This window comes from Heterodontus francisci, chromosome 30, assembly GCF_036365525.1.
Source record: "Heterodontus francisci isolate sHetFra1 chromosome 30, sHetFra1.hap1, whole genome shotgun sequence".
NCBI lineage: Eukaryota > Metazoa > Chordata > Chondrichthyes > Heterodontiformes > Heterodontidae > Heterodontus > Heterodontus francisci.
Window position 1 is genome coordinate 39,802,298 of NC_090400.1, and position 26,134 is coordinate 39,828,431.

General features: G+C 39.1%; 2 protein-coding genes and 1 long non-coding RNA gene across 4 annotated transcripts in view; 2 read left to right on the forward strand and 1 right to left on the reverse strand.

Moving 5' to 3' along the window:
* Positions 1-2,887, reverse strand: part of LOC137346693 (uncharacterized) — a 56,053-nt gene extending 53,166 nt beyond the window's left edge. Inside the window, exon 1 of one of the 2 annotated variants that reach the window (XR_010968754.1) lies at positions 2,810-2,887. This is a non-coding gene — a long non-coding RNA (uncharacterized lncRNA). Of the gene's footprint in view, positions 1-2,804 lie in introns of both variants that reach the window. The other variant, XR_010968753.1, reaches the window with a different exon arrangement.
* Positions 2,888-3,036: 149 nt separating this feature from the next.
* On the forward strand, positions 3,037-14,183 carry LOC137346510 (LIM/homeobox protein Lhx1-like). Its single transcript, XM_068009979.1, has 5 exons — positions 3,037-3,832; positions 5,980-6,203; positions 6,941-7,218; positions 9,115-9,280; positions 12,794-14,183. Exons 1-5 carry the CDS (start codon positions 3,663-3,665, stop codon positions 13,186-13,188), a joined length of 1,233 nt encoding a protein of 410 aa, XP_067866080.1. The 5' UTR covers positions 3,037-3,662; the 3' UTR covers positions 13,189-14,183.
* A 2,181-nt stretch (positions 14,184-16,364) lies between these two features.
* Positions 16,365-26,134, forward strand: part of aatf (apoptosis antagonizing transcription factor) — a 104,215-nt gene continuing 94,445 nt past the window's right edge. The window contains exons 1-3 of the mRNA XM_068009980.1: positions 16,365-16,475; positions 24,363-24,545; positions 25,759-26,076. Coding sequence (XP_067866081.1) covers positions 16,391-16,475; positions 24,363-24,545; positions 25,759-26,076 — 586 coding nt within the window. The 5' untranslated portion in view covers positions 16,365-16,390. The remainder of the gene's footprint in view (positions 16,476-24,362; positions 24,546-25,758; positions 26,077-26,134) is intronic.

Genomic DNA, 26,134 nt, shown 5'->3' on the forward strand with positions numbered 1-26,134 from the left:
CTTTCATCAATACCTTGGCGTCAAATTGTTCCACAAATTTCAGTTTGTACACCAATCACATGATTTAAACATACTTTTTAATTGAACGATTAAACTCTGTGTATCCTATTAACATATCATACTTCCTGGAACAGCCTGTAAAAGCAGCATTTCTCTCTCTCTCTGGCACGTTTATTTTCCGGTAGGTTTTGTTATTGCCTGCCAAGTAAACCTGCGGCGCCTCATTTCAACTGCCCTGCTTGTTAATTTCAAGTCAATTTCACTTTCCGAGGTGGGCCTAGGGTTACAGGATGTTGAACTTCAATTGTGGTTAGTTGCATAACACTATCAAATGCACAAACTGGGGCAATTTTATGTTAGAAACTCGCGCATTATGTTTAAGAACAGCTATCTACATGATACTGTTGGGTTGTATGAGGTGTCTCAGTGAATTACTTTTGTCACCCAACTGCAAACTCTTTGATATCTGAGAGAAGCCTGTGTTACAATAATATAACCAGATGCTTTGCAGCTGAATAAAATATTGGAGTAGAGACAGACATGATGGCCACAAAGATGTTGCTCATCTCATCTCTATTCATTCCTGACCAACACATGTCATCTGGGAGAGAGTCAAAGGAAAAGAGTCCCTAGATAGAAGGCTACAGCTGTCACTGTGAAGTCTGGAGGGCCACGTCCATACCAGCCACGCTTCTCCCTTTTGCATGAGAAGAACCCCATATGCAGAAGGGGTTTATTGATTCTCGACCTTTTCACAAAGATTGTGCGTGGGAAGCGTCTGTTTGAGGGTATTCTTGTACGGAGGGGGCAGCGGATGTAGGATGAAAAAAACTGCGCAAGAAAGATGGTGTCCATACAGCAAGAAAAAGTTGGCGCTCACTAAATGTTGCACCTTTACTACGAACAGGATGAGGTTTTTTTTCTCATAATTATGGGAATTTTTCACCCGGATGACCTCATGTCTGCGGGGAATAAGGCCTATTTATTTTCACTTTCCGTGCCACGGATCATTCATTCCTCAGAAACTATACAACGACTGCTATCTATTTTGCCGATTTATATTTTTAAAAAACGTTTAAGACGATTTGGAGGGTTGGATATGTTTCATGGTAATTTTTTTAAAAATCATAATTGTACGAAAAATTGCTCTGTTCACAACTTGTAGCGAAATCGTAAACATGTCGGTGTTGAATTAATTGGCGATGTCGGTACACACAGGGACAGAGCAATTGTTTCCCCAATGTTAGGGAATGATATTTTATCCAAAGGGCCCGAATAAGGGTGAGTGGACAGGTTCAACATGGGGACTCCATAAAATGGTGTGAGACTGAATGGTAAACGCATTGGGCACCAATGACAGGCGATAAAGCCAACAGAATATAGCAGACTACTTTGTAAAAAAAATAAGGAATACTCAAAGATCTGTGCAGCGCTTGTTAAAGCATGACGATGTTAAAAGTTCAAACGCTGTCTCGCAATCGAGTTGATTCGCTAATTGAGGTGTTAAGACACTGCAGAAGACGAGTTCACAGTGTTTTATATAACAGCCAAATAAATGCATACAAACAGTATGTGTGTTTTCTAAGCAATCTGTCTCCTGGATTAGCTCCTGTTCAGGCTACCAGCGCCGGCTAGAATCAAACTGGAAGTGGTGAAAGTGCGGTTTCGGTGCAGTGTTACAGTCTGCGCATCCTGTCTGGAGAGATCGGTGACCATCGTTCATCCTTTGCCGTTCCTCTGCCTATACCGGTAAGACATTAAATGCATGGATATCTCCACTCTGCCGCAAGAGAAGATTTATCTCAAGCGGACTGTAGCGCTGTAGACATTTAGTTTTGAAAGGTATGGGAAATGTCTGAACCTAATGCAAATGTTCAACTTTCACGGCGCCCATGGGTATGGCAGCTTAGATGTGTCAACTAATCGAGAGGCTGACTGAGGTTCAGCCTTGTCTTGTCTTGTTTTCATCCGCGCTGACGCGAGACGCAATACACACATCAAAAAAAAACTTTCATTCTAACACTAAGTATGCAAATATGTTTAGGCACTATTTGGTGTCGAGTTTAAGATTAATCGGGAAAGACCTCCATTAAACATCGCAAGTAAGCAGTTCCCTTTGAGTAGGGCATTCATCAACAAGTGCAGAGGTGATAAAATGACTTGTTAGGTCTTTCCTATCGTCTCTCACGTTTTTAACGGATACCACTTCAAAGGTTAAGACGCATTTGCAGACAGGGGAAAAAGACTCATGCATATGCAAGTTTGACTCACCCTACCGTTGTGTTTGTATCAAACGTCATATACTCCTCCTTTTCCATTTTCACCTGATGATGGGCATGTACACAGGAACCCCCCCTCCCCCCCCCCCCCCCCCCCGAAATAATATGCTTGTTATTTCCCGTTGATCAGTCTGATTAGGGTATCGCCTTCATATCTTTTGCAAATTATTTTGGCATGCCATCTGATAACAGCAATCGTTCTGCAACAATTTGTCTTATCACAGAATGACCGAAACATGAGCCAAACAAAAAAAAAACTTGTGAGAAGATGCAATCTTTGAATGCTTGTCTCACACTCAAAAATCTGTCCAACAGCGACCCAAAAAAAATCACTCCAACAGGGCAAAGAGGGCCTGAACATGTAACCATATTTTCTTGCTCTTTGTTTTTTTTTTAGCCAAACGCTTCCCCGCGAGATAAAAATGCAAAATTAATATTCCAAGTGGAAATTTTTTAAAAATGCAACAAGGAAGAAATGCAACACAAACACACACTCACACACACACACACACAATGCAACTATACCTAACCCTTAGAAGCGGCCGCGGCTTCCGTTATTTCTCTTTAGGCGAGATGTTGCGAGTCGTTGGAAGGCAGGAAAAAAGGCAACACACAGAGAAAAAAAAGCTGTAATAAATTAACGGTTGCCATGGCGCCGGGGTGGCTGATTGGACGGGGGCCCCGGTGACGCGACAGGGCGCGTGACGGCGATGTGAATAAGGTGTGCGCCAGCTCCAGGAAACATGCAGTGGAGTGAGGGCGTGCGGCGGGCAGAGCAGCAGCAGCTGGTGATTGGCATGTTTATCCACACAACTACTCTAGCTGTACAGTAAACACGACTGGGGATATTTTCTCTTCCAGATCAGAAAAGCTGAACCATGAAATCAAAATCAATGCTTGCCACAGGCCTGTCACCCATATTTTATTTCTGGAGTATTTAATATCTCTATGTTATTATTTTGCTAATGGTACTCAAAACAAGAAAACTGCAGTATTTATTATAAAAAAAAAGCCAACCAAAATACTTATGAGACAAGAGACAGATTTAAACGTTGGTATCTTTGTGCATCATGTTGAAGTAAACAGTTTAATACTCCAGAGTGACAGCACTGTTGCTTGTTGATCAGTGTAGTTTTTTTTATTTTGTAGTAATTTCTTTAAGAGGGCGATTGTTGCTTTAGGAGCACACCTTCATCGGTTTGCTTTGACTCATATCAGCTACCTCAAAAGAAAAAAAAGCTGGCCACTTCATCCGTTGGAACCATCGCCCTTTAATAAGAGCCATTCTAAGGATCAGCCTGCTTGGACGATCGAGGACCTCATTATTACCAGCCAAATATCTAACCGTCAGCTATCTCATTATCTGGGAACAATCCAAAGACAATGGTACACTGTGCGGGGTGCGAGAGGCCTATTCTTGATAGGTTTCTATTAAACGTCCTGGACCGAGCTTGGCATGTGAAATGTGTACAGTGCTGCGAATGTAAATGCAATTTAACAGAAAAATGTTTTTCACGAGAAGGAAAGCTCTACTGCAAAAACGACTTCTTTCGGTAAGTGCAATAGGTCAGCGTTTTAAGGCATCATCAGAGTGATGTTATATTCGTACTGTGTAAACTTCAGATTTGTTTTACATTATTCCAAGGCTGACATTTTGTTGATTTAATTTATTGTCACAATATTTAGTGTGTATAACACATAATAGTTAGTTTAAAACAGGACTGTTGGAAAACTTTCATATTTATGAAGAATGTCCGGTTCAGTTACCCCAAGAAATTGTGACCTGAAGAAAATTGCATCAATACCTCCAATAACTAAATGTTTATTGCTTCGCAATTTGATAAAACATTTGGATTGCCTGAACATAAAATACAATATTCACACACTTTCGTTCAGCCCTGGTCTGAAGTGCGGAAAATGTGTATTCAGCAGGAGAAAACACGATGGGAGATCGCACGTTTCTTTTGCTGAGGCAAATTAAAGCAAAGATCAATAACTACGAATCCTAGAGGAAATCCATTCGTTCTGTCTACCTCCTTGGTATTTTTTTACTTTATTGTAACGATGTGATAAGTGCTTCTGAAGAACAAAGTGTTTGAAGAGGAAACCATAGACAAAGGACATATGGGCAAACCTTTGTCAGCAGTCACCTAAACAGACTGCACAAATACCTGCACAATTGCAATCTCCTAAATCCATAACCAAATATACAATGTGTCTGATAGGAGATATATTGCCTGCTATAGGGTAATTTTTCTCTTGCTTGCCAAACTAGTTATTCCTGTCTAACTTTTCCTTGGTTACAGTAACTTTCATTTGCAAGTATACGACATGTATATGTTATTGCTCTTCTGAATCAATAATACTTACTTGCTTTAACTATTTAAACAGAAGTTAACATTTTAAGTTATATTATCTCTGCCCTCAAAAAGTACTGGTCTGTTTCAAGCTACAGATGCAAATGTGACAGCAAAATATCCATTGCCTATTGCTTATGTACCGGAACCATTGATTGAACCAGCCACCTCCTCAGTTATTATTAATGAATGGTTTAATGTCAAGTTTGAAGACCTTTCTAATCAGGGTCTCTGAAATCTCCTTCCTCCTCCGGGATCATACACCGTCATCATTTCAATCTGCCGTCACCTGTAAATGACGTAACTTTATTAATCCAATGATTTTTACACCCAATATGGGATAGGAGAATCCTCTACATTTTAGTTTTCAATAGAATGTAATTTAATTTCATTTTATGCGCAGCAGTCTTTATGAAAACATTTAAAAATAAATTCTAACCCTTTCAGCATTTTAACGTCCTTTTCTCGAATATATTGGTTAGCCTTTCCCCTTGTTTAAAAAATTACAGGTAAACTTCGGTAAAGTAGTTTGTGTTCACCTGTTATACGATTTCGTTAAGCGTCAACTTAGTCAAGAAGTACAGCGTAATTAAATAGTTCAACGAAGTACCTTAACATTTTAACATGGAAACTTTAAAATACCTTGATGGCTAGCACGCAAACTTTCTATAAATCTGAATCAATAAAAAGTAAGGTACGAGTTTTGGTGATCCTTACAAATAAACTAAATAGCTTTTCACTTCTGACAGATAACACAGTAACCACGACTATCTTTAATTTTACCGATAATTCAAATTTACTTCCCCTAAGTAGCTAAAAAAAGCTTTTATGCTTGGAAGTGAAATGGAGTCGGAACATTATACATCAATCCGGTTAATGCAAATAATAATTGAAGTCCGTTGCTTTATGAGGAGCAGAAAGAGTTTAAAATCAATAAAAATCCGGTTCAGTGTGAAGCATTCCCCTCAACATTCTGACACTTCTGCTCAGTTTCCCGCTCTCGATTTCTCATAAGTGGTATGCACTGATTTCCAGTCGTTTTGCTGAAATTAACCGCTCAGTGAGCAATCTGTTCCACGCCGGTGTATCAATTCCGATGTTGTGTGGTTTCAGTGGCTGGATAACGCGGATCGGTGCAATTATGGATGCCTTTTTGCTTCCGCTTCTGTGCTTTCGGGCATCATCAGTAAAATATTAACATTGATCTGTCCAGTATAAATGTAAATTGGGATCTGCGCTTTGCTGTTCTGACCGGTTGGGATTAAGTAGTTGACTGTGCAACTGTACTGAATAAAACTGAAAATTTCTTTGACTTTTTTCTTCTTCTGCGTGCTGCGTTTTAGTCGTTTTGGTACCAAGTGTGCCGGCTGCTATCAGGGTATCTCCCCGAGCGATCTGGTGAGGAGAGCGAGGAGCAAAGTCTTTCATCTGAACTGTTTTACTTGTATGATATGCAACAAACAACTTTCCACCGGAGAAGAGCTCTACATCATAGACGAAAACAAATTTGTTTGCAAGGACGATTTTTTAAACAGCAATAATTCGAGAGAAAACGGCGCGCTGTCAGGTAAGACCAAATATCTATGTATATGCCGAGTGGAAATCTGGGCAACAGTGTAGCCCAGTAACTGTTTACCCTAATGTTACAGTATCATGAGGCTGTAGCATTGCTCTAATCTGGGCGCACGTGTTTGCTACATTAAATACTTTCAGTACAAAATAGTGCTCATGGGCAGTATAAAATGGAGAGGGCTGTAAAGTATTCGGAATTGGGGCTGTACTGAAATTATTTGATTACAAAAGCGGGCATGACAGGCACAGCGCTCAGATTTGAGCCTCCCGTTTCGTATCCGCTTCATTTAAACAGTTATTTGTTGTTAATTTCATTAAATTATTTATAAACTCCATTTGCTACTTTCTGTATTATAGCGAGTAGCGACATGTACGATTTTCGTGTAGCTTTTCTGTGACACTGTCCTGTCTGTCCATTGTATCATTTTATTCCGGTTTAGATGTCTGTTAACTTTCCCACCCCCGTTTTTACATTTTCGTTTTAATCTAACCAAATTATTCGTTTTGGGGAGGATTAAAGTAGGAATATTTAGAGCGCCAATAAGTGTATCATTTAAACTTGGTATGTTTGGGATTTCTCCTACTTTAAAATATAAACATTCTGTAATTCGGCGGTCCAAAGGGGCTATATATCAATTACTGATACACTGTCGGTAATTATCATCGTTTTACTGCGTTATTTATGTGATGTGAACTCATACATCATTCCATTCCATTTTGTGTGTTGTACAGTAACGGCATGTAGTGATCAAAGTTTATCACCGGATTCTCAAGATCATTTACAAGATGACACAAAAGACTCAGAAAGCGCCAATATTTCAGATAAAGAGACTGCCATTAACGAGAACGAGGAACAGAATCTGGGAGCCAAGCGCCGGGGTCCCCGCACAACCATCAAAGCAAAACAGCTGGAAACTCTCAAAGCGGCTTTTGCAGCAACCCCCAAACCGACCAGACACATCCGAGAGCAGCTAGCTCAGGAAACCGGGCTAAATATGAGGGTTATACAGGTAAGAGAGACTTTTAGAAATGAGTGCTCAAAGAAAACATGGTGGGGGTGGGGGGGTGGGCATAGAGACAGGGAGAGGCAGTGATTTAGGCACAGTATAAAACATGCAGAGAACTGCTGAGTGGGGATTAAACGGCGATAAATGCTTCAGGAAATCAAGCTGAAGAGGGTTGTATAAATAAGAGATCTCGAGACAGTATAAAGAATCGTTAACTCGGGGAAGCAGACTAAACGTGACAGTGGGGGAAGGGTGTCGTAGTCGAAATGGCTAAGCAACGGGTACAGGCAATTGATACCATTGACCCGGGATAAATCCTCACAACGCTTTATTATACAAAAAGATGGATTATCGAGATGTCTATACCTCAGTGGGGAAACGTTTAAGCCGGGATAAATAGTCAAAAGTATATAATGCAAGAAACAAAAGCTAAACAAGAGGAGCTGGGTAAACAATCCATTTAACCAGGTCAAATGTGAGAGTAATGAACGCAGGAAACCGAGAGAACCCAAAAGACTGCACCCAAGAGGTCAAGCCGTGTCCAAGCAAATCCAACTAGAGACAATAAAGTAGGCCAAATGTAGTAATTATATGGTCAGAGCGGCACAAACCACCGGCAACCCAGAAACAAGTGTACAAGAGAACAGCTGCACCAGGAAATCTGGTTAATTACAATGACTGTACAGAGACAGGTTAAACTATCCCTGCTTAGGGAACCAACACGAGGAGTAAACAGTTCAGAAGAAGTGAACAGAAATAGCCGGGTTGAATGGTGGAGTAGCTAATAAAACCGAGTGTAAGAGCGGGAGGAGATCTGCAAAATTAAATTGGCGGTTGTGTGAGTGAAGAGATTGTGCTAAACATTACAGACCCGATCCCTCCAGTCCTCGATTAATTTATCCCCAGCTTTGAGATACCTAAGGTACGAAACAGGATTCTGGTGTAATGGGGCTAGTAACACGACATGGAATAAGGAAACATTTTATACACTTATTCAAATTGTGGAACAAATAAACGAACCGAGAAACCTGGGGTGAGTTGCGAAAAGGGTAAGGCCGTCACTTTAGTCGACCCAGGTTAAATATAGAACACACCAGCCCCGGGTCAGGGATAACAATTACCTATAATCTGACAGGGCAGCTGGAATTAGCTTCACAACCTTTCACCTGTCTGCAAAGCAAATTGTACTCTTGAAAATATTTTTCAAATTGTCGGCAGTTCTGCCCTAACTGATGTTAACCATTCTTTCAATGCAATTTTATTAATTAACGTCTAACTTTATTTCAATAAAAAAACTTAAGAATTGCACTGTTATTTAATATGTCCAGTATCCTAACGTGCATTTCAAAGGTAAACCGGCGAAGAACGCTTACTTTTCTTTTCACTTTAGAGTCACATTGTTCAAAATGTTAAGTTTTCAAAATATGCCATTTCATGTATTATTCTAGCACACAACTATCAGATCGATTCCGCATTTGTATATATATTAAAAGAAGGAAGTCGAGTTTTTAATTCAACTGGCAATTGCATTTTAAAATATGGCAGCTACAATGGCTGTGTGTTAACCAACGAGTCTGGAATCAAGGGGAAACCCTTGAAATGTTTGGCACGACTGTCGTAAATTTGGTTTAGCGTTTAATTCTGGGAAAGCCTTCTGGTTTTCTTTCAGCTTATGCAACAGAAAGATCTAAGTATTGGCATTCTGTGTTTCAAGACTGGTTTGAGGTTAATGTTGCAGTGTTAGAATTAGAGCGAAGGCTTTTGTTTAAGATCTGCTGCAGGTTTACATTAATTTTGAGTTATGGGACTGGAAGGGTATTGTTTGTATTACATGTATGGTTTAATATTAACTCAGTATTGTCGAAGTAAAAGGAATCTTGCGGCTGCTTTGTGCCCCAGGTCTGGTTCCAGAACAGGAGGTCTAAGGAGAGGCGGATGAAGCAGCTGAGTGCTTTAGGGGCTCGGAGACACGCGTTTTTCCGCAGCCCCAGACGGATGAGACCCTTGGGAGATCGCCTCGACGGGGCTGACATGATGGGAAACGGCCCTTTCAATTACTACGGGGGTAAGTCCCAATTCATTTCTGTTAAACACTCCCCAGGATGTGCTTAAAAACTGATTACTTATTTAATGAGAAGGACGTTGCAAATTCAGTTTTACAGTCATGTATTGATGGACAATTGAAATACTGTATGAAGTTAGCCATTTATTGATTTATTATTGACTTATTCAATCACTGATTACACGAAGAGACTCTGCGTGCTATTTTAAGGCTAAAGTATCTCTTTCTCCACAACGATCTACTTGTCAATGTCAGATCAGTTTCATATGCGGAATCAACCAAGCAGTGCAAGAACCGACTGAGAAACAGGCAACCCCAATAAGTAGCGTCTAAAATAGATGGCCGGCTTAAGGTAACTACAGTAATATACAAAAGGAACTAAAATAATACAACATACGTGCATATTCGTCATTATAAAAAAACCCCAGAGAACGGTATGATGATGCATTGCCATAGGGTTGTGCTTACTACTGACACCTGCATTGGGTTCTTAAAAGAGATACATGAAGCTTAAGTATTTTCAGTCTTCCAATGGATTTTATTTTCCGATTTGGAGTTTAACAGAATGCACGTAAACCAGGTTGCGTGCTTAAATAGGGAGTGCCGCGAAGTTAAGGGTTGTTGGGCTTTCTTTTTACATTATGAGCAGGCTTTAACTGATTATATTGCTGTATATTATGTATTCAACGTTTACCCGCTTTGATTTCGCAATAGAAATATTTCACTTTCTGTGTAACGTGGACACTGTAACTGAAAGATGTGAGCAAGTGCTTCCGATTTATTTACTTAAAATGTTTATAACTGCCAACGTTGTAATTACAATTCAGACCAGTACGCAGTTAGATTTGGACCTGGAATTGTTTAGTTCGTATATGGACGAATTTCGTCTTGTAATTTATACAATTGACTTAATTTTAAAAGAGAAGTACGCTAGAATGATTGTAGCACATTGTAGATTTTATTTTTATATTATACATACCGAGATGTCAAAATTTATCCAGTACAATTCTAATATGCAATCAACTGGGATAACATTTGTGAACTCTTTTGAAACAAACTTTTCATGTGCATTTTTAATGACAGGCTGGTGGGGCTTCCAGTGGATTGTAAACAGCACACTTGCTGTTATTTGATGGCGAGAACACGGGGAAGACAATAAGCACACAGGAGGGGATGGGGTTAATTAATAGGGCGTGAATGTACAGCATAAGTGGGAGGCTCTTAACAAAATCATAGCACAAAGCTTAAACTTCATCAATCCTTAAATGCTAGCACCCTTCCCTTCCCCCACCCCAAATAAAAACTTTTGGCTTTTAAATCATCGGCTTTGCATCTTTCCTGTTCATTCCGAAAGAAAGGTGTGCTGTACGCTTCAAATGAAAAAAATAAAATGACCGCGCTTTGCTGTGTTATTCATTAAATATACGTAGAGTAAATGTACTTTTAACATCATTTACATTGGGTTGTGCTGGGCAGTTAATGGCTGATACAATGCCAACCAAGTACCTTTAAAAGAAAAAATTTTAAAAGATATTTTACACACGGCAATAAGCGGGCCAGCTGGCAGGGATTCCCACTTGTTCGATCTTGCATTGAAACAGGGCACATTTGGAATTAAAATGTGATCGATATAACCGCATTGAAGTTCTATGTAACTATGGGATGATTTTAAAGTGCCAGCATCATTTTCATCCATGTGTAGCTTATACCGAGCGGCCAGTTCTCCATTTCATTTACTTATGTAAATGAGCATGCATTCAGGCTGATTTGAAAAGGAACTAGTCGGATACAGAATATACGGCGTTTAGATCTAATCTAAAAATACGTTTTACAGGGGAAGAACTGATCCAGACGAATTTCCTTCAAAAGATCTAACTGTGCATTTAACACCCAACGCCGTATTTTTTTTAAATATCGACCCTCCTCAGATTTTGTGGTGTAAATGATTTTTCTACATAAACCATTGTTTTTATGCTCGGGTTTTTAAATAATGCCTATTGGGAGTATTTTGCATTAATACCTGTGGAGCGTTTAGGTAGCAGACTATTTTCAGAACACTTTACTGAATTTGGCAACTGATAAGTGTGAGCGCATGGCTTAAACCTCGCCTCTGAATGATAAACTATTTTACAGGATCTTTCAAACTACCATTGTGAGATGGCAGGTTGTTATTTGCCGAATGTTCCACAATGAGTAGTTGAGTGGTGGTTTTGAGAGAGCGGTTGTGTTTGTGTAAAATGAGTGAGCATTATTCAAAAAGTGGGACCCTGCTGCGCCAGACCTTCTGTGTGATAGGGATTAATAACACAGAATAGTTTCCCAAGCGTTTGTTTGCAATCGCATCTGCTTCATTTTTCACTTACAGAGATGAAATCTTGAGAGGAAAAAAAAGACATCAGTCTGATTTACAAATGGGACATAAATTAGAACAAAAAAAATTGATTGCTGTTTGTCTTGTACGTTGCGCATCACACTGTGAATTCACAGAATAATTCTGATCAACGGAGTTTAGGGATGTAGACTGGTAGGGTCATTAGCTAAAAGAGAAAATAATTCACAGTGTATATCAAAAATGTTCTGATTTTATTGTCCGTTACGTGGCTCTGAAAGAATTCAATAAATGTTTGCTTTCGCTATGAAAAAATTAAAACGCCTTAAGTTTTGTAGTCATAGAGTCATTCACGACCCAGAAGAAGGCCATTCGGCCCATCGAGTCCTTGCCGGCTCTCCACGGAGCTATCCAGTCAGTCCCACTCTCCTGCTCGATGCCCAAATGTTTTATTTTGTCTTAAACCTCGCAACAGAGATACCTAATCATAAGGATTGGACCAGAAAGAATCAGTTCACCCCGCCGCCCTGTGTAAAACAACCCCGTTTTATTTCACATTGCTGCAGAACAGCATGTAGGCGTCTGCGGTTCCCAAAGATACGTGAAGATTTAATTTCCGATCACAGATTTCATATTGACAGCAGATCAACTTGAGTAGCTTATGAATAATAATAATAAATGCAATTTGGGAAGGAATGCGCATGACTTTATGTTGAAGGTTGAATCTGCGGATCAAATTGAGTGTGTGTGAGAGTGTGTGAGTTGTTATGGGTGATTAACGAGATTCAAGTTTGGTGCCTTTAAAGGCCAATTCATGTTTAGCAGGTACCTACCGTTTAACAGTTCCCCAATGTGCAGAGGAGATAAACTCAAGTCACCAATTTCCATTCAAAAGTATTCGATTGCAGGGCCAAGTTAGGAATTCCAAACTTCAAACTTTGTTTCTGTGAGCTTTGATTTGTTTTGCATAATATTAATGATATATTGTGTTTTAATTTGATTTCATATAGCTCGCGTTTTGCTTTTGAATAACGCGTTGCCGATACACTCCAACAAAACTTAGTTTGCTTGATGACAAAGTTTATCCATCCCTACTCTTATTTGTGTTTGACTTCCTGAAACTGCAATGTGTATTTACCAAGGCTTGGGTGTCTATATTGAGTTGCTGCTTTTTTTTTCCTTCCCAGATTATCAGACTGAATATTATGGTCCTGGAAGCAATTATGATTTCTTTCCTCAAGGCCCGCCCTCGTCTCAAGCTCAGACTCCAGTGGATCTGGGTTTTGTGCCCTCCTCCGGGCCTGGGGCGACCCCACTCGGCGGACTCGAGCATCCACTGCCCGGCCATCACCCGAGCAACCTGCCGGGACCAGGCGACAGCCAGCGGTTCACCGACATGATCTCTCATTCTCACGGGGACTCTCCGAGCCCAGAGCCGGGCCTAACAGGACCGTCAATGCACTCGATGGCGGCGGATGTGTTTGGTCCGGGTCCCAGCCCGTCCTTCTCCCTCACCAATGGGGGATACACCAGCCACTTGTCACATCCGCCTCCGGAAATGAACGAGGCTGCTGTTTGGTAACGACTTCCGACTTCGCGGAAATTGCTGAAACTAAGGCCAAGGGACAGCATTGACAATTATGTCCCTCTCTCTCTTCTCCATCCCAACCCCAAAGACAATACGTTGCCCGGACATCAAGAACAAGGCGAGATCTTCAAAACTCGATACAAAATATATTGAAATAATAATTTTTTAAAGAAAAAACTTCAAACAAGGAGAAAGTTTGAACGAGCGAACACAACAACAAAGTTTTAAGCAGGGCGACAAAAGCTGGGATCCTAAAACCCAAAAGGAACAAATTTCAGAATGACCTCGAAAAAGACAAAGGCGTTTGGGAGCCCTCAAGACTTCAACGCAAACTACTCTACCTACACAAAGCTGAACAACAAAAAAGCTCATGAATGAACTGAAAGAGTCTACTGTTTACGTATTATATTTAATTCAGGAGTTTAATGTTTTAGAAAACATTTTAGAACCTCTTGATCTGAATTGAAGAAACGGGCATCCAGTAACCAAACTTTTTTTGTTTCCTAACATTGTACAAAAGGTTTGTTGGCGTTGTGGTTCACAGCTCCAGTTTGTACAAAGTGTTTTTTTTTTGAGTATGTTTACAAAAGTGGAAAACAAACTAGACAGGTGCCAAATAGATAAGTCATAGCACAATTACTGTAGGTGCACTGCACCATCCACTGGAGAAAGTATTCAGAAAGAGAGTGTTAAAATATACTTTCTGCTAATTTTTAGCTCTCATAGAAATCATTCATATTGTTAATAATGTCCATATAGATTCATACAGGATTTTATTTTTGTGTCTTACAGAAACGAAAGGTCAAATATTTAAACAATTTTACTACATGGTCAAATATGCAGTTGATAGCTGCTACTTTTTTGCTTTATACAGTAGAGACTTCCTCATGATATCATTTTTATGTCATAATAATAGGCCTAAGCTTCTGTGACCTCCGTTGCATATTAGACCATTCACTGTATAAATGAAAAACATGTTGAATAAATTTGTGACTTTTTAATAAAAAAAATTGATGTTTTAATGTCTTTAAATGTCAGTGCTTTATGAACAAGGTAACGTGGCAGTATTAAATGAACGTTTCTGGCTCTTTCACTTATTTATCCATTACATGTCAATTTCTGCTCCAGAAGCACGATCTAAGACTCAGAACATTTATAAATTAACTACTACAAATTATATTTTAACAACTTTAAAGCTTGCATAACTTTGATTTCTTTGCATTAATATTGATATCTCCTGCACTTTCCAAATGGATAGTTTAATGTGTTAATTAATTAAAATAAGTAAAAAAGAAAACACAGTACCAGATAGAATCCAATTCCTGTGTACTCGATTTTCATTTAAGTACATACGAGTTGGACTTTATCGCAGTTTACTTTAGAACATCATTTTAAAGTTAGCCGTTGCAATGACATCCAGTGCGAATTAATTAAATCACATCGAATAAGTGTTCGCATACATTAAAGCAACGCGTCACAACATTTTAAATAAATCATTTTAATCGTTATTTATTTTATTATCTAGCAATGGATACACGGCGTTGATTTTTAAAGTCAATTACAATTACTTACAATCATTGGCTTAAACCAGTTTTAGCGATTTATCAATATGTCATTTCAGGTGAATAGTAAAATGACAAACTTAAGTAATTCCTCAGAAACTCATTTTTTTATTGGACAGGGAACATAAAATTATGAGTGGAGGATCGGCATATTTGTTTTGCGTATATTGCTTAAGAGAGTTTATGAAAAATGGTACCCACACTATGTCAGAGAGGTGTTAGGCACTTGTAGGCAACATGATAGCTGTAATTTAAATGTAACACCTAAATGTTCCTCCCAAAGAAGTTATCACCGTTCATTTTCTGCATTAATTTTTAACTATTGAAGTACACGTCAATGTTTTTCTTCTTTCAAATAGTATCCGTAAAACGATTTTCCATATAGGTTGCTAAAGGAATTAGAAATTGTGATATAAGAAATGTACTAATACGCGAAATATTCCTTAAAGTATGACATTAATAATCCATTTCCCGTCCATAAATTGAGTCATTGCATTTTTAATTTTGTCACAGAAATATGATCTTAAAGTATTAAGGAACGCCAGTTTGAAATAGCTCTAAGCAGTAAGGTAAGTTCCAACACATTTATTAGGAAAGAATTTCACGAATAATTCCATGGGGGTTCGGTCGAATTCACTTTTTCGGACGCCAGATTCCACTGCTGTAGCTTATTGTAATTGTTTCACAGACCTGAATTGCAAAGTGTCCGTTAATTCTCCCGAATACAATCATGACACAAGCGAATTTCTTATTTCTTCATGAGAAATCTCGCACCAATAGAACAAACCACACAATACTTTTGCCTCTGTGTATCCTATGTATTCTATATATTTTAACAGAGTTCCATTTGTATTTTGCATATCATCCAATTGTTCTCCGTATGGCCTATTAGAAAGCTGAATTTATTTTTCCTGTGATACAGTATGACTACATTATTAATTATGAAACAATTTTATTAAAGAACGTAAGTTGTATTTCATAATTTAACATTAATTTAACCCAATTGGTTAAATTAATTAAAAAGTGCGTTAAAATAAGTGTATCGTCCCACCTACGAATATTTTAATATATGATTCGGACAATATATATAACGTTATGATGCATAACAACGCGAATTATTATGTTTGGTACGTTTTCACTATACGCATCACATGCATGTATTGAAATAACCGTTAAAATTTTCAATGACATAGTTCTATTGTGGTTTCACAGTCATTTAGTATTAATAAGGTCTCCTTGGTTGTCAGTACACTAACATCTCAACATCAGGAAAACTTAAAGCCATGACCCGCGAGAGTGGAGAAATAGGAGCGAAATGATTGCCTGTCAATGTTTTTAGAACCCGAAACTGTTGCTGTTATCTAGCACAATAGAATTCGAAAAATAGAATAACCTGCAAAACCTTGTTAAGTTTATCACAATTGTGCCGTTTCATATTCAGGAAAATAGAACAAAAATATATATTTTTTCAAAAAAGTTACTGTAATAAGGATCAGGAACAAGCTGAACAATGTAAATAGATGCAAGGTGATCAGCGTTATGTGGTTGTGTCAAACGGAAGCGGAAGTCCCCTTTGTAATGGGAAGTACGTCATCCTGAATAGGCTCCATTCGCGCTGTAGGGTTGGAGCTAAGATGGCGGCCTCCATCTCGAAGCAGTTGGAGGACTTATTAAACCCTTTGCCGACCTTTAGAGATCCGGAGGACGAGCAGGATGAAGGTAACAGGGCCTCCGGGTGAAGCATGTTCAGTCCCTGGTTAGAGGAATTTGTCCTCTACCGTAATAATTCAATGTTTTATTACCCGGCATGTGAGAGCCTGGCGGCTGCTGCTGGGAGTGAGCGCTCAGGCTTCGGCCCCTGGTTTATAGCGTAGCCCGGTTGAACGGCGCGGTGTAATTGCAGTAAAAAAGTGAAATTTTAGATATTAGTGTCGCTAATTGAAGATTGTAGCTTGTTCGGGTTCTGAGTTCTTTGGTTTTGTCGATTTTAAATGTACATTATTTTATTCCCTGAATCCTGCTGAAAGTTTTGGACATTTATACAATAGGCAGAGTTGGTGAACCTGGTTCAGTCTGAAACCTGCTCATTTAAGCAGTCAATCACTCCTAGTTGGGCTAAGAACGGGCCAACGCTTCTGCTTCAGGGCGCATTTACAATGCAACTGCTTGGTCTGTCTGTTTCCAGCCAAGCAAGCAAAATACTGCAGATGCTGGAAGTCTTAAATAAAAATAGAAAATGCTGGAAATGTTGAGCAGGTCAGGCAGCATCTGAGGAGAGAGAAGCAGAGTTAACGTTTCAGGTGAAAGGCCTTCTGAAAGGTCACAGACAGGAAACGTTAGCTCTCTTTCTCTCTCCACAAATGCTGCCTGACCTCAGTATTTCCAGCATTTTCTGTTCTTGTTATAGCTGGAATTATGTACCAATCTTACCTATGAAAGAACCAGATACAGGCATGGGCACCGCTCTCTCCCAATAGTTAAAACATTTACATCACCGAAACAGGCCATTTGACCCAACTGGACTGTGACTCTGCTTCATGTCCCTCAAGAGTCTCCTCCCATCCTACTTCATTTAAATATTTACAGCAGCAATTTGGATTTATATAGTGCCTTTAACATAGTTAAAAAAGAGATCCAAAGGCACTTCACAGGCACGTTATCAAGCAAAATTTGACACAGCCACAAAAAGAAACCCTGAACAAAAACCTGAGCAGACAGGCTTTCAAAACATTTAATGTGTGTTTAAATAAATAAGAAAGCACTTAGTCCTCTGAGTACTTTGTAACATAGTAACAGTTGCAGGTAGAACACCTTGGGTCCACCTTGCTCTCCTATCTGCAGTTTTCCCTTGGTACAGTTCTAATAACACGTGAATCCAGGTTTGACCCTCCTTACTGGATTTACATTTTGTCGTGACAAACCAAGGTGGTGTGACATCACTTCCAGACGATCTCACTTTGCTTTGTTCTGGAATCAGGTCAGCCTTTGGATTTGCAGTGCTAGTTCTGCATCGCTGCAAAGTAAAATTACATCACTGCTCTTCCTGTCTGTTGCCACTCAGATACTCGTCGTTTGTTAAAGTTCCAATCTTGACTCAATGCAAGCATACAACAATGACAGACAGGACAAGACCCACTAGTCCACCTACCATGTCCCACACAACTGTAGTTCCTTGTACATGACAATACAAACACTCTGCACTCCACCTGAAAGCTATGTCATCTCCTGGGATCAGCAAAAAAAAATAAAAAAGCCCTTTAAAAAAGGGAAAATACCCTTTGGACAAGTCCAGGTCTTGCATTACTTAAGATTGTGATCCCTGGTCCTCCCTAGCCTATTTAGTTAAAATAAACTGCATACACAAGCACAATCTATTCCTTTCATTGTCTTTTAAATCTAGATCAAATTACCTCTGTCTATGTTTTCTGTGTCCCAGCTCTTTGACCTTACTTTGGTAACGAAAATACTTTAAACTGGGTATTAATATTGTGGCTATCCTCTACACCTTTTCCAAAGCCTCAACATCACTCACCATGTGAGAAACCAAAACTGGACATAGTATTCTAACTGAGTTCAAATCAAAGTCTTTTATCAGGACAAAATAGTATGCTTTGTCTTGGCAGTTGTACTATTCACTCTAGTTATCACTTCACAGCATTAGTTATGAACCTTACAGATATGCACAGTTGAGTTTGTATATTCAGAATATGCAGAACACTGCATTATACATCATTTGCCAATCACAAGCTCAATTCCCTAGCTGATCAATTACTTTTCCTGAATTCAAGCCCCCACACTAGGGACTTGAGTGCATAAGCTTGGTTTGACATTTCAGTGTAAGACTGAAGGAGTGCTGCATTGCTGGGGCTGCCAGTATTTCAAATCTGCTGTTAAGCCAAGGCTATCTCTTAGTTCAGGTGAACATAAAAGATCCCATCACATTTTTCAAGGAGCATGGGAATCTTTTTGGTGTCCAACATTTACCCTTCAACCATATAACCAGAACAGATTAATTGGTCATTGATGTTGCTGCTGCTTGTGGAGCCTTGCTGTGAACAAATTGGGTGCTGCATTTGCTTATATAACATTGGGTACACACGGAAAGAAAAATATTGGTGGAAAAGCACTTTGGGGCCTCCTGAGCATGTTAAAGATTCTATACAAATGCTAGTTCTTTCCTTGACGTTCCCAAAATTCTGCTACCCATGTCCTTACTCGTGCCAAGTGCTGTTCACCCATCATCCCTGTGCTCTCTGACCTACATTGGCACCCTGTCAAACAACACTTCAGTTTTAAAAATTCTCATCCTTGTTTTCAAGTCCGTCCATGGCCTCGCCCCTCCCTATCTCTAATCTCGTCATCCCCACAGCCGTCTGGGATATCTGAGCTCCTCTAATTCTGGCCTATTTAGCATCCCCAATTTTAATTGCTCAGCCTTTGACGGCTGTGCCTTCAGCTCCCTAGGCTGTCAGGCTCTGGAATTCCCTCTCTAAACCACTCTGGCTCTGTACCTCTCTTTTCTCCTTTATGCCTCTCCTTAAAACCTACCTCTTTCATTCAGCTTGTGACCATCTGCCCTTATGTTGCTTAGTGTCAAATCTTGCTTTATAACTCTCCTGTGACATACTTTGGGACATTTTATTACATTAAAGGTGCTATGTAAATATTATTTTTTATTATTAGAAATGCAGCACTGAAACAGACCCTTCGGCCCACCGAGTCTGTGCCGACCAACAACCACCCATTTATACTAATCCTACATTATTAACAATTTATTTAATTAGAATGGTTAAATAATTTTTCCTTCATACAGCCTTCCAGCTTCTCAGCATCAGTTGACCTGAAGGTGAGTTTATCTTGTGTGGTTTTCTGAACAAAAGTTGGAGCTGTATTGTGGTACCAATGCTAGACATGTTTGCAGTTCAAACCTAACAGAGGTGCAAAATTATAGATGTTATTTTAGTGTAGATTCAAAAAGATAGTTTTGTAATTTTGTATTTATAAGTGCGGAGAATCTATAGAATTTTGGAAGAGTGCATGCTGTCAGTTTTTGTTTTATTTCAGTTGGTGGTTCTTTGCATAAAGTTCAATTTTGGGGCTTTTCCTTCTATTTCACTGAAAGAAAGGAAAAGAAATACTTGCATGTATATAGTGTCTTCATGTCCTCAGGATGCCCAAAGTGCTCCTCAGTGAGTTAACTATGTTTGGTGCAGCCTCTGTTGTAGTGAGGGTAATGGGCAGCAAATTTACAGCAAAAAAGGTCCGGCAAATAGCAGAGAAAATAATGATCAATTACGCTGTCTGAGTTGTGTTGATTGAGAATAAATAATCAGCCAGGACACTCAGAACTTCCTGACTTTTCTTCAAATAGCGCCAGGGAGCTTCTATAGGTACGTAAAAAGGAAACATTTGCCTCAGCCAAACGTGGGTCCATTATAGGCAGAGTCAGGAGAATTTATAATGGGGAAATAGAGAAATGGCAGGGAAGCTAAATGATTACTTTATGTCTGTCTTCATTGAGGAAGATACAATAAATCTCCCAGAATTAGAGATCCAAGGGACTAGGAGAATGAGGAATTGAAGGAAATTAGTAAGAAGGTTGTATTGGAAAAATTAATGAGGTTGAAGGTTGATAAGTCCTCAGGACGTAATATTCTACACCCCAGAGTGTTGAAAGAGATATTTATGGAGATCGTGGATGCATTGGTGATCATCTTCCAAAATTCTATAGATTCTGGAACAGTTCGTGCAGACTGGAAGGTAGCAAATATCACCCCACTATTTAAGAAGGGAGGCAGCGAAAACAGGGAACTGTTAGCCTTGCATCAGTAGTGGGAAAATGTTAGAATCTATTCTGAAGGATGTGATAAATGGGCACAGATAATCTGATTGGACATAGTCAACATGGATTTATGAATGGGAAATGATTGACGAACTTGTTGGAGGTTTTTGAGGGTGTTACTAACAGTATTGATAAAGGTGAGTTGGTGGACTTAGTATATTTGGATTTTCAGAAGGCTTTTAATAAAGTCCCCCACAAGAGGTTGGCTGACAAAATTAAAGCACATGGGATAGTAGGTAATATACTGGCATGGATTAAGGATTGGTTAACAGGCAGAAAACAGAGAGTAGGAATAAACGGGTCATTCTCGCATTGGCAGGCTGTGACTAGTGGGGTACCGCAAGGATCAGTACTTGTGCCCCAGCTGTTCACAATATATATCAATGATTTGGATGTGGGGACCAAATGTAATATTTCCAAGTTCGTGGATGACACAAAACTAGGTGGGAATGTGTGTTGTGAGGAAGGTGCAAAGCGGCTTCAAGGGGTTTTGGACAGACTTGGTGAGTGGGCAAGAACGTGGCAGATGGAATATAATGTGGAAAAATGTGAGGTTATTCACTTTGGTAGGAGAAACAGATATGCAGAGTATTTCTTAAATGGTAAGAGATTAGAAAGCGTAGATGTACAAAGGGACCTGGGTGTCCTTGTCAATAAGTCACTGAAAGCTAACATGCAGGTGCAGCAAGCTATTAAGAAGGCTATGTTATGTTAGTCTTTATCGCAAGAGGATTTCAGTACAGGAGTAGTGAAGTCTTGCTTCAACAGTATAGAACCTTGTTTAGACCGCACCTGGAGTACTGTGTGCAGTTTTGGTCCTCTTACCTTAGGAAGGATATTATTGCCATAGAAGGAGTGCAACGAAGGTTCACCAGACTTGTTCCTCGGATGGCAGGACTGTCCCATGAAGAGAGATTGGTGAAACTGAGCCTGTATTCTCTAGAATTTCGAAGAATGAGAGGCGATCTCATTGAAACCTACAAAATACTAAAAGGGATAGACAGGGTAGATGCAGCTAAGATGTTTCCCCTGGTTGGGGAGTCTAGAACCAGAGGACACAATTTCAAAACTGGGGGAAGCCACTTAGAACCAAGATGAGAAATTTCTTTACTCAGAGGGTTGTGAATCTTTGGAATTCTCTACCCCAGAGGGCTGTGGAAGGTCAGTCAGTGAGTATGTTTAAAGTATAGATTGACAGATTTCTAAATACCAACGACACAAAGGGATATGGAGATAGTGTGGTAAAAAGGCATTGAAATGGATAATCAGTCATGATTGTATTGAGTGGTGGAGCAGGCTCGATGGGCTGAATGGCCGACTCCTGCTCCTATGTTTCTATGACATCACATGTCCATGCGGGAGGGCAGACCGAAACTCAGTTTCATGTCCCATCTGAAAGATGGGACCTTCAATAGTACCACACTCATTCAATATTGCAGTGAAATGCCAGCCAAAGCTCAAAAAAAAAATTTTTTTTTAAATATTTGTTAATGTTTTTGCTTTTTGTACATTGAGCTCTGTGAATCACTGGCACTCTCAAGTATCATGACACATCAAAGCTTTTTCCAATTAGATCTGAGAATGAGTTAAAGGGAGAGTCTATTTCTGCTTGGTATTAAGGCCGTTTTGTTTGCATTTTATTTTATAATATTTACAGTACCAGTGAGTCACAGAGCTAAAAATTAAACTCGCTTCAATACATTATGAAAATATAGGGCAGTTGGGGCTGTGCCAGGTCATAATTCCTAACTGTAATTTCCACTAATGTGATTTTCATGATGGTGGACCAAATTCTCTGGAGAGATTTGGAAGGCACTTTTAATAAAGAGATGGGAGGCACTAAAGTGCCCTCTGTGCTAACAATAATGCTGACAAAATGTAATAAATGGAATTTTTATTCTTCCATAAACAGAATATTTAATTGCAAACCGTTTGAGTATTAAATTAATTCTAATCGCAACTCATTTTCACCTGTGCTCGTCAGTTTCTCACAATTTCATATTTAACAGCTTGGCATTTAAGTATTTTCCATATGTTTCTCCACCTTGATTTGTCTCCTGTTGGTGATATGCACACTTCTCCTAGTGGTAAGATGGGTTAGTCAGGGTGTGTTTTGTGTTCTAATTTTTGTCCAGTGCTTCATCTTAGTGGCTTGAGAAACAGTGCAAAATAACAATTTGAAGAAAGTAGTTCACGTGATGAACAACTCCTTGCTCGCTAATGTTCGCAGCTCTGGTTCAACTTTGATCTTGTGCTGAAGCCCTTTATTTGTATTTTTAGTTTCTTCTAGCCTCAATTCTTAAAGCATAGGGAAGTTTTATTTTGAGGAATCAGAATTTTATCAGTACTTTGCAAATTATGGATTTTTCAACCGAAATATTATTTTGATAGTATATTGCACTCCGTTCGATGATGATCTGTAATCAGGTGTTATGGAAAATATCAACTAATAGTTTTACTGCTAAATTTGAGGTATAGTTACATATGTATTAGTTCCATCAAGCTGATGAGACCGGCTTACAGTTATCACATCTGTGGTCTATTATATAGTATGTTGTACTTCATATGTACCTGCTGTGCAGAAGTGTTTAATGATTCTAGGATGTTGTTGTAAATAAAGGATTCATTAATAATTGACTATAGCCATAGCATTTTGCTTTTGTGCAGAACTATCATACAAAGTAAGGCCTTAAATAGGCTTGTGATTCCATGCATGACAGATAACCATATGATGAGAAATTAGGTTTGGAAGCATTATTAACATGTATATATTTTAAAAAGTCTTACATGCATTGCTTACTTTCTGCCACATGTAAATTTGCTACTTTGAACCCTAGTACCTAAATTGAACTCTAGTTGACATTTCCCATGTGACTCACTGGTTCTCCCTGCTGCAACATTGCACTTCTGAACTAGGTGGAGCTGTTCACAGGAGCGCCACACACCTAAACATTAGGCTGCTCACATCTCACAAATTACTGCTGGTCTACTGTTTGGACTTATTGTGCTGTGCTACACCAGTCACAGCCTGTCCTGAGAATCATGGTGTTTCCATTTGGGATTTAGTCACCAACAGTGCTAAGGTAATCTTCGTTGCAAAAATTGCTAAACTTTGGGCTGCTATAATTCAAATAGGTCAGCCCAGCAAGTAAGAAATATTGGTGAAGAAAATGACTTGAGTTGCAGATTTTATGAGCTGTTTGTGGACCACTGATGTAGTATGAGCAGCTCTAGTAATTATATTGCACCACAAAACAATTCACAGCGAACTTTTTTTAAACAGATGTAGATAATTGAAAGAACCGTTTTCATTCAGAAACAAAAAGTATATTGTATCATTGACTGTTGTATCTAGGGTACCGTTAAAGTTTTTTAGTGCAGCGCTAAACCAGCTGTTGGCTTCAATTAGCTGGAGTGTCAGACATAGTGCCGAAACAAATGCGTCTGTCCCATGGGCAGCTATTGATGGAGAGTCAGACTGCAGATAAAGCAACACAGCTGCAGCCCACTCAACCCATCCACTCTGAGAATGTCAGTCCTAGCAGGGTGGCAGAAAACTTTTTAAAACAAAAATCAATAGAAATAACTTATAACTGTCATCTGTGCCAGTGAAGGAATATTGCGTCTCTAACAATTGTATAATGAAACCGGCTTTTAGCCTTTATTGTAGTGGATTAAGCTGTTTGCATTCTAACCATAGCTGCATTGTCTTACTGTTAAAACCAAGTGCATGCCGGAACTAAAGTTTTCTCTTTGCTTCACAGCAACTATTGCCAAAGTCATTGACAGGTTTGATGAGGGGGAGGATGACTTGGCATTTGGCAGTAAACTGCGGAAACATGCTTCAGTTTTGCTGTTTGATACAGACAAGAGGTATGCTGGGCAGGCAACCTCTCGAAAAGCATTGCAGGAAGAGAATGGAGAGAATTCTTTGTCAGGCACCTCAGGTAGGTGATATGCCTCAGCATTTTCATAGTTTCAAGCAGTCCTAATAACATCATGCGCCCAGGTCTTGGGATTCCAGTCCATTCCAAGTAAAAGCTGTGTTGTTCATGAGCTTTATGTTATCGCATGCATATGGGTAGATAATTGATTTACTGTCACATGGTTATACCTTTTTCCATTTTCTACCATGAAAGTGAGAGAACAAAAACTTTACAAAAAAGTCATTTAGCTTGAAAATACATGTGATCAAAAATACAGTAATGTTGCTCCGTTATTAGGGATTCAGAGAAATAAGTAGTAACATTTTTCTTTGCACATTTCCTTTCGTTTTTAGCTACAGTAGAATGATTTCCAAAATACTGTTTTCTAATTTTAATGGGCTGTTTGAATTGTGCAAAAATAAGAGTTATGTAACTTGCATGAATCGTAAATGTGTGTAGTTTGGGCTTTAAATATGGCCTGTTAATGGGAGTAGAATTCACTTGCCAAAGTAAGCAGCTGAAATTTAATTAAATAGAAATTATTGTAATGTTTGTAGATCCCAAATACCTTGGAATTCTCCACTTCACGCACTTTAAATAGAAGTGACTACACTCTGCGTCCTTGTGAATTGTTATTAAATATTTGCCAGTCACAAGGCTGCACAACTCATGATTTTGCCTTTTGGAAATTGTCCAGTGTATCTTGCTCTTGGAAATAAAAATTATTTCAAGAGGAGGCATTGAATCTCCTTGAATTCCATGTTCCATACAGCTATTTGTCAATGTTTGCACTGTTTGCTTTAAACATTTGATGGTGTTTGTGACCGTGAAGTCCCTTCATGTAAGCCGACTACATTTTGGAAATATGCATATACCTCATAACAACCTAACCTGGCAGCAGCATTCCTACCAAATTGGGCCATCTGGTTAATTTTATGGTTTCAATTTGTTTGGCTGATGAAAAATGTGTGAGTGCTGCCAGCCTAAGGTGTCGCCGGATTATTGTTTCACCTACAGTTTTAGCAAAGCCTTAAAGCTGAAGGAAATTCCAAGTTGGTCATTCAGTATAAACATTTACATGGGGAATTCTGAATGATTTTACATATCTTTTCAATGAGTACATAAAATGTATGTTTCTGATTTATGTAAAATATTTGCTTAGCAAGCAGGCAAAAGCATGAAATCTTAAGAAACCAGTTTTAAACTTTTAATGCTTTGTGTCCATAATTATTAGATGCAGAGGAAGAAATAACTGAGGAATTCGAAAGCACCGAGGATGATGATGACGATGAGGAAGAGGAGAACAACACAGAACCTTTGTGTAATAAGATGAAAGAATGTAATTTTGAGTTCCAAAAAATTAAAGACTTTGAGAAGTTCTCAGAAGGCATGGATGATATTGGAGAAAGTGATAGTGGTGAAGAGGAAGAGGAGGAAGATGATGACAGAAATCACGAAGCTATGGAGAAAGACAATGTCACAATAATGAAATTCTCCAAGGAAAATGTGGCCGAAGAGGTGGAGAAGGGACAGTCAGTAAAAAACCAGATAGGTACATTAATGTTTCCCTTGTACTGCAGAAAACATGGTTCTTGTGGTCTTATGATTGC

Coding starts and splice junctions, on each gene's coding strand:
- LOC137346510 (XM_068009979.1), top strand. CDS start 3,663: ATGGTACACTGTGCGGGGTGCGAGAGGCCTATTCTTGATAGGTTTCTA. Junction 7,219..9,114: donor TAAATATGAGGGTTATACAG/GTAAGAGAGACT, acceptor TTTGTGCCCCAG/GTCTGGTTCCAGAACAGGAG. Junction 9,281..12,793: donor CCCTTTCAATTACTACGGGG/GTAAGTCCCAAT, acceptor TTTCCTTCCCAG/ATTATCAGACTGAATATTAT.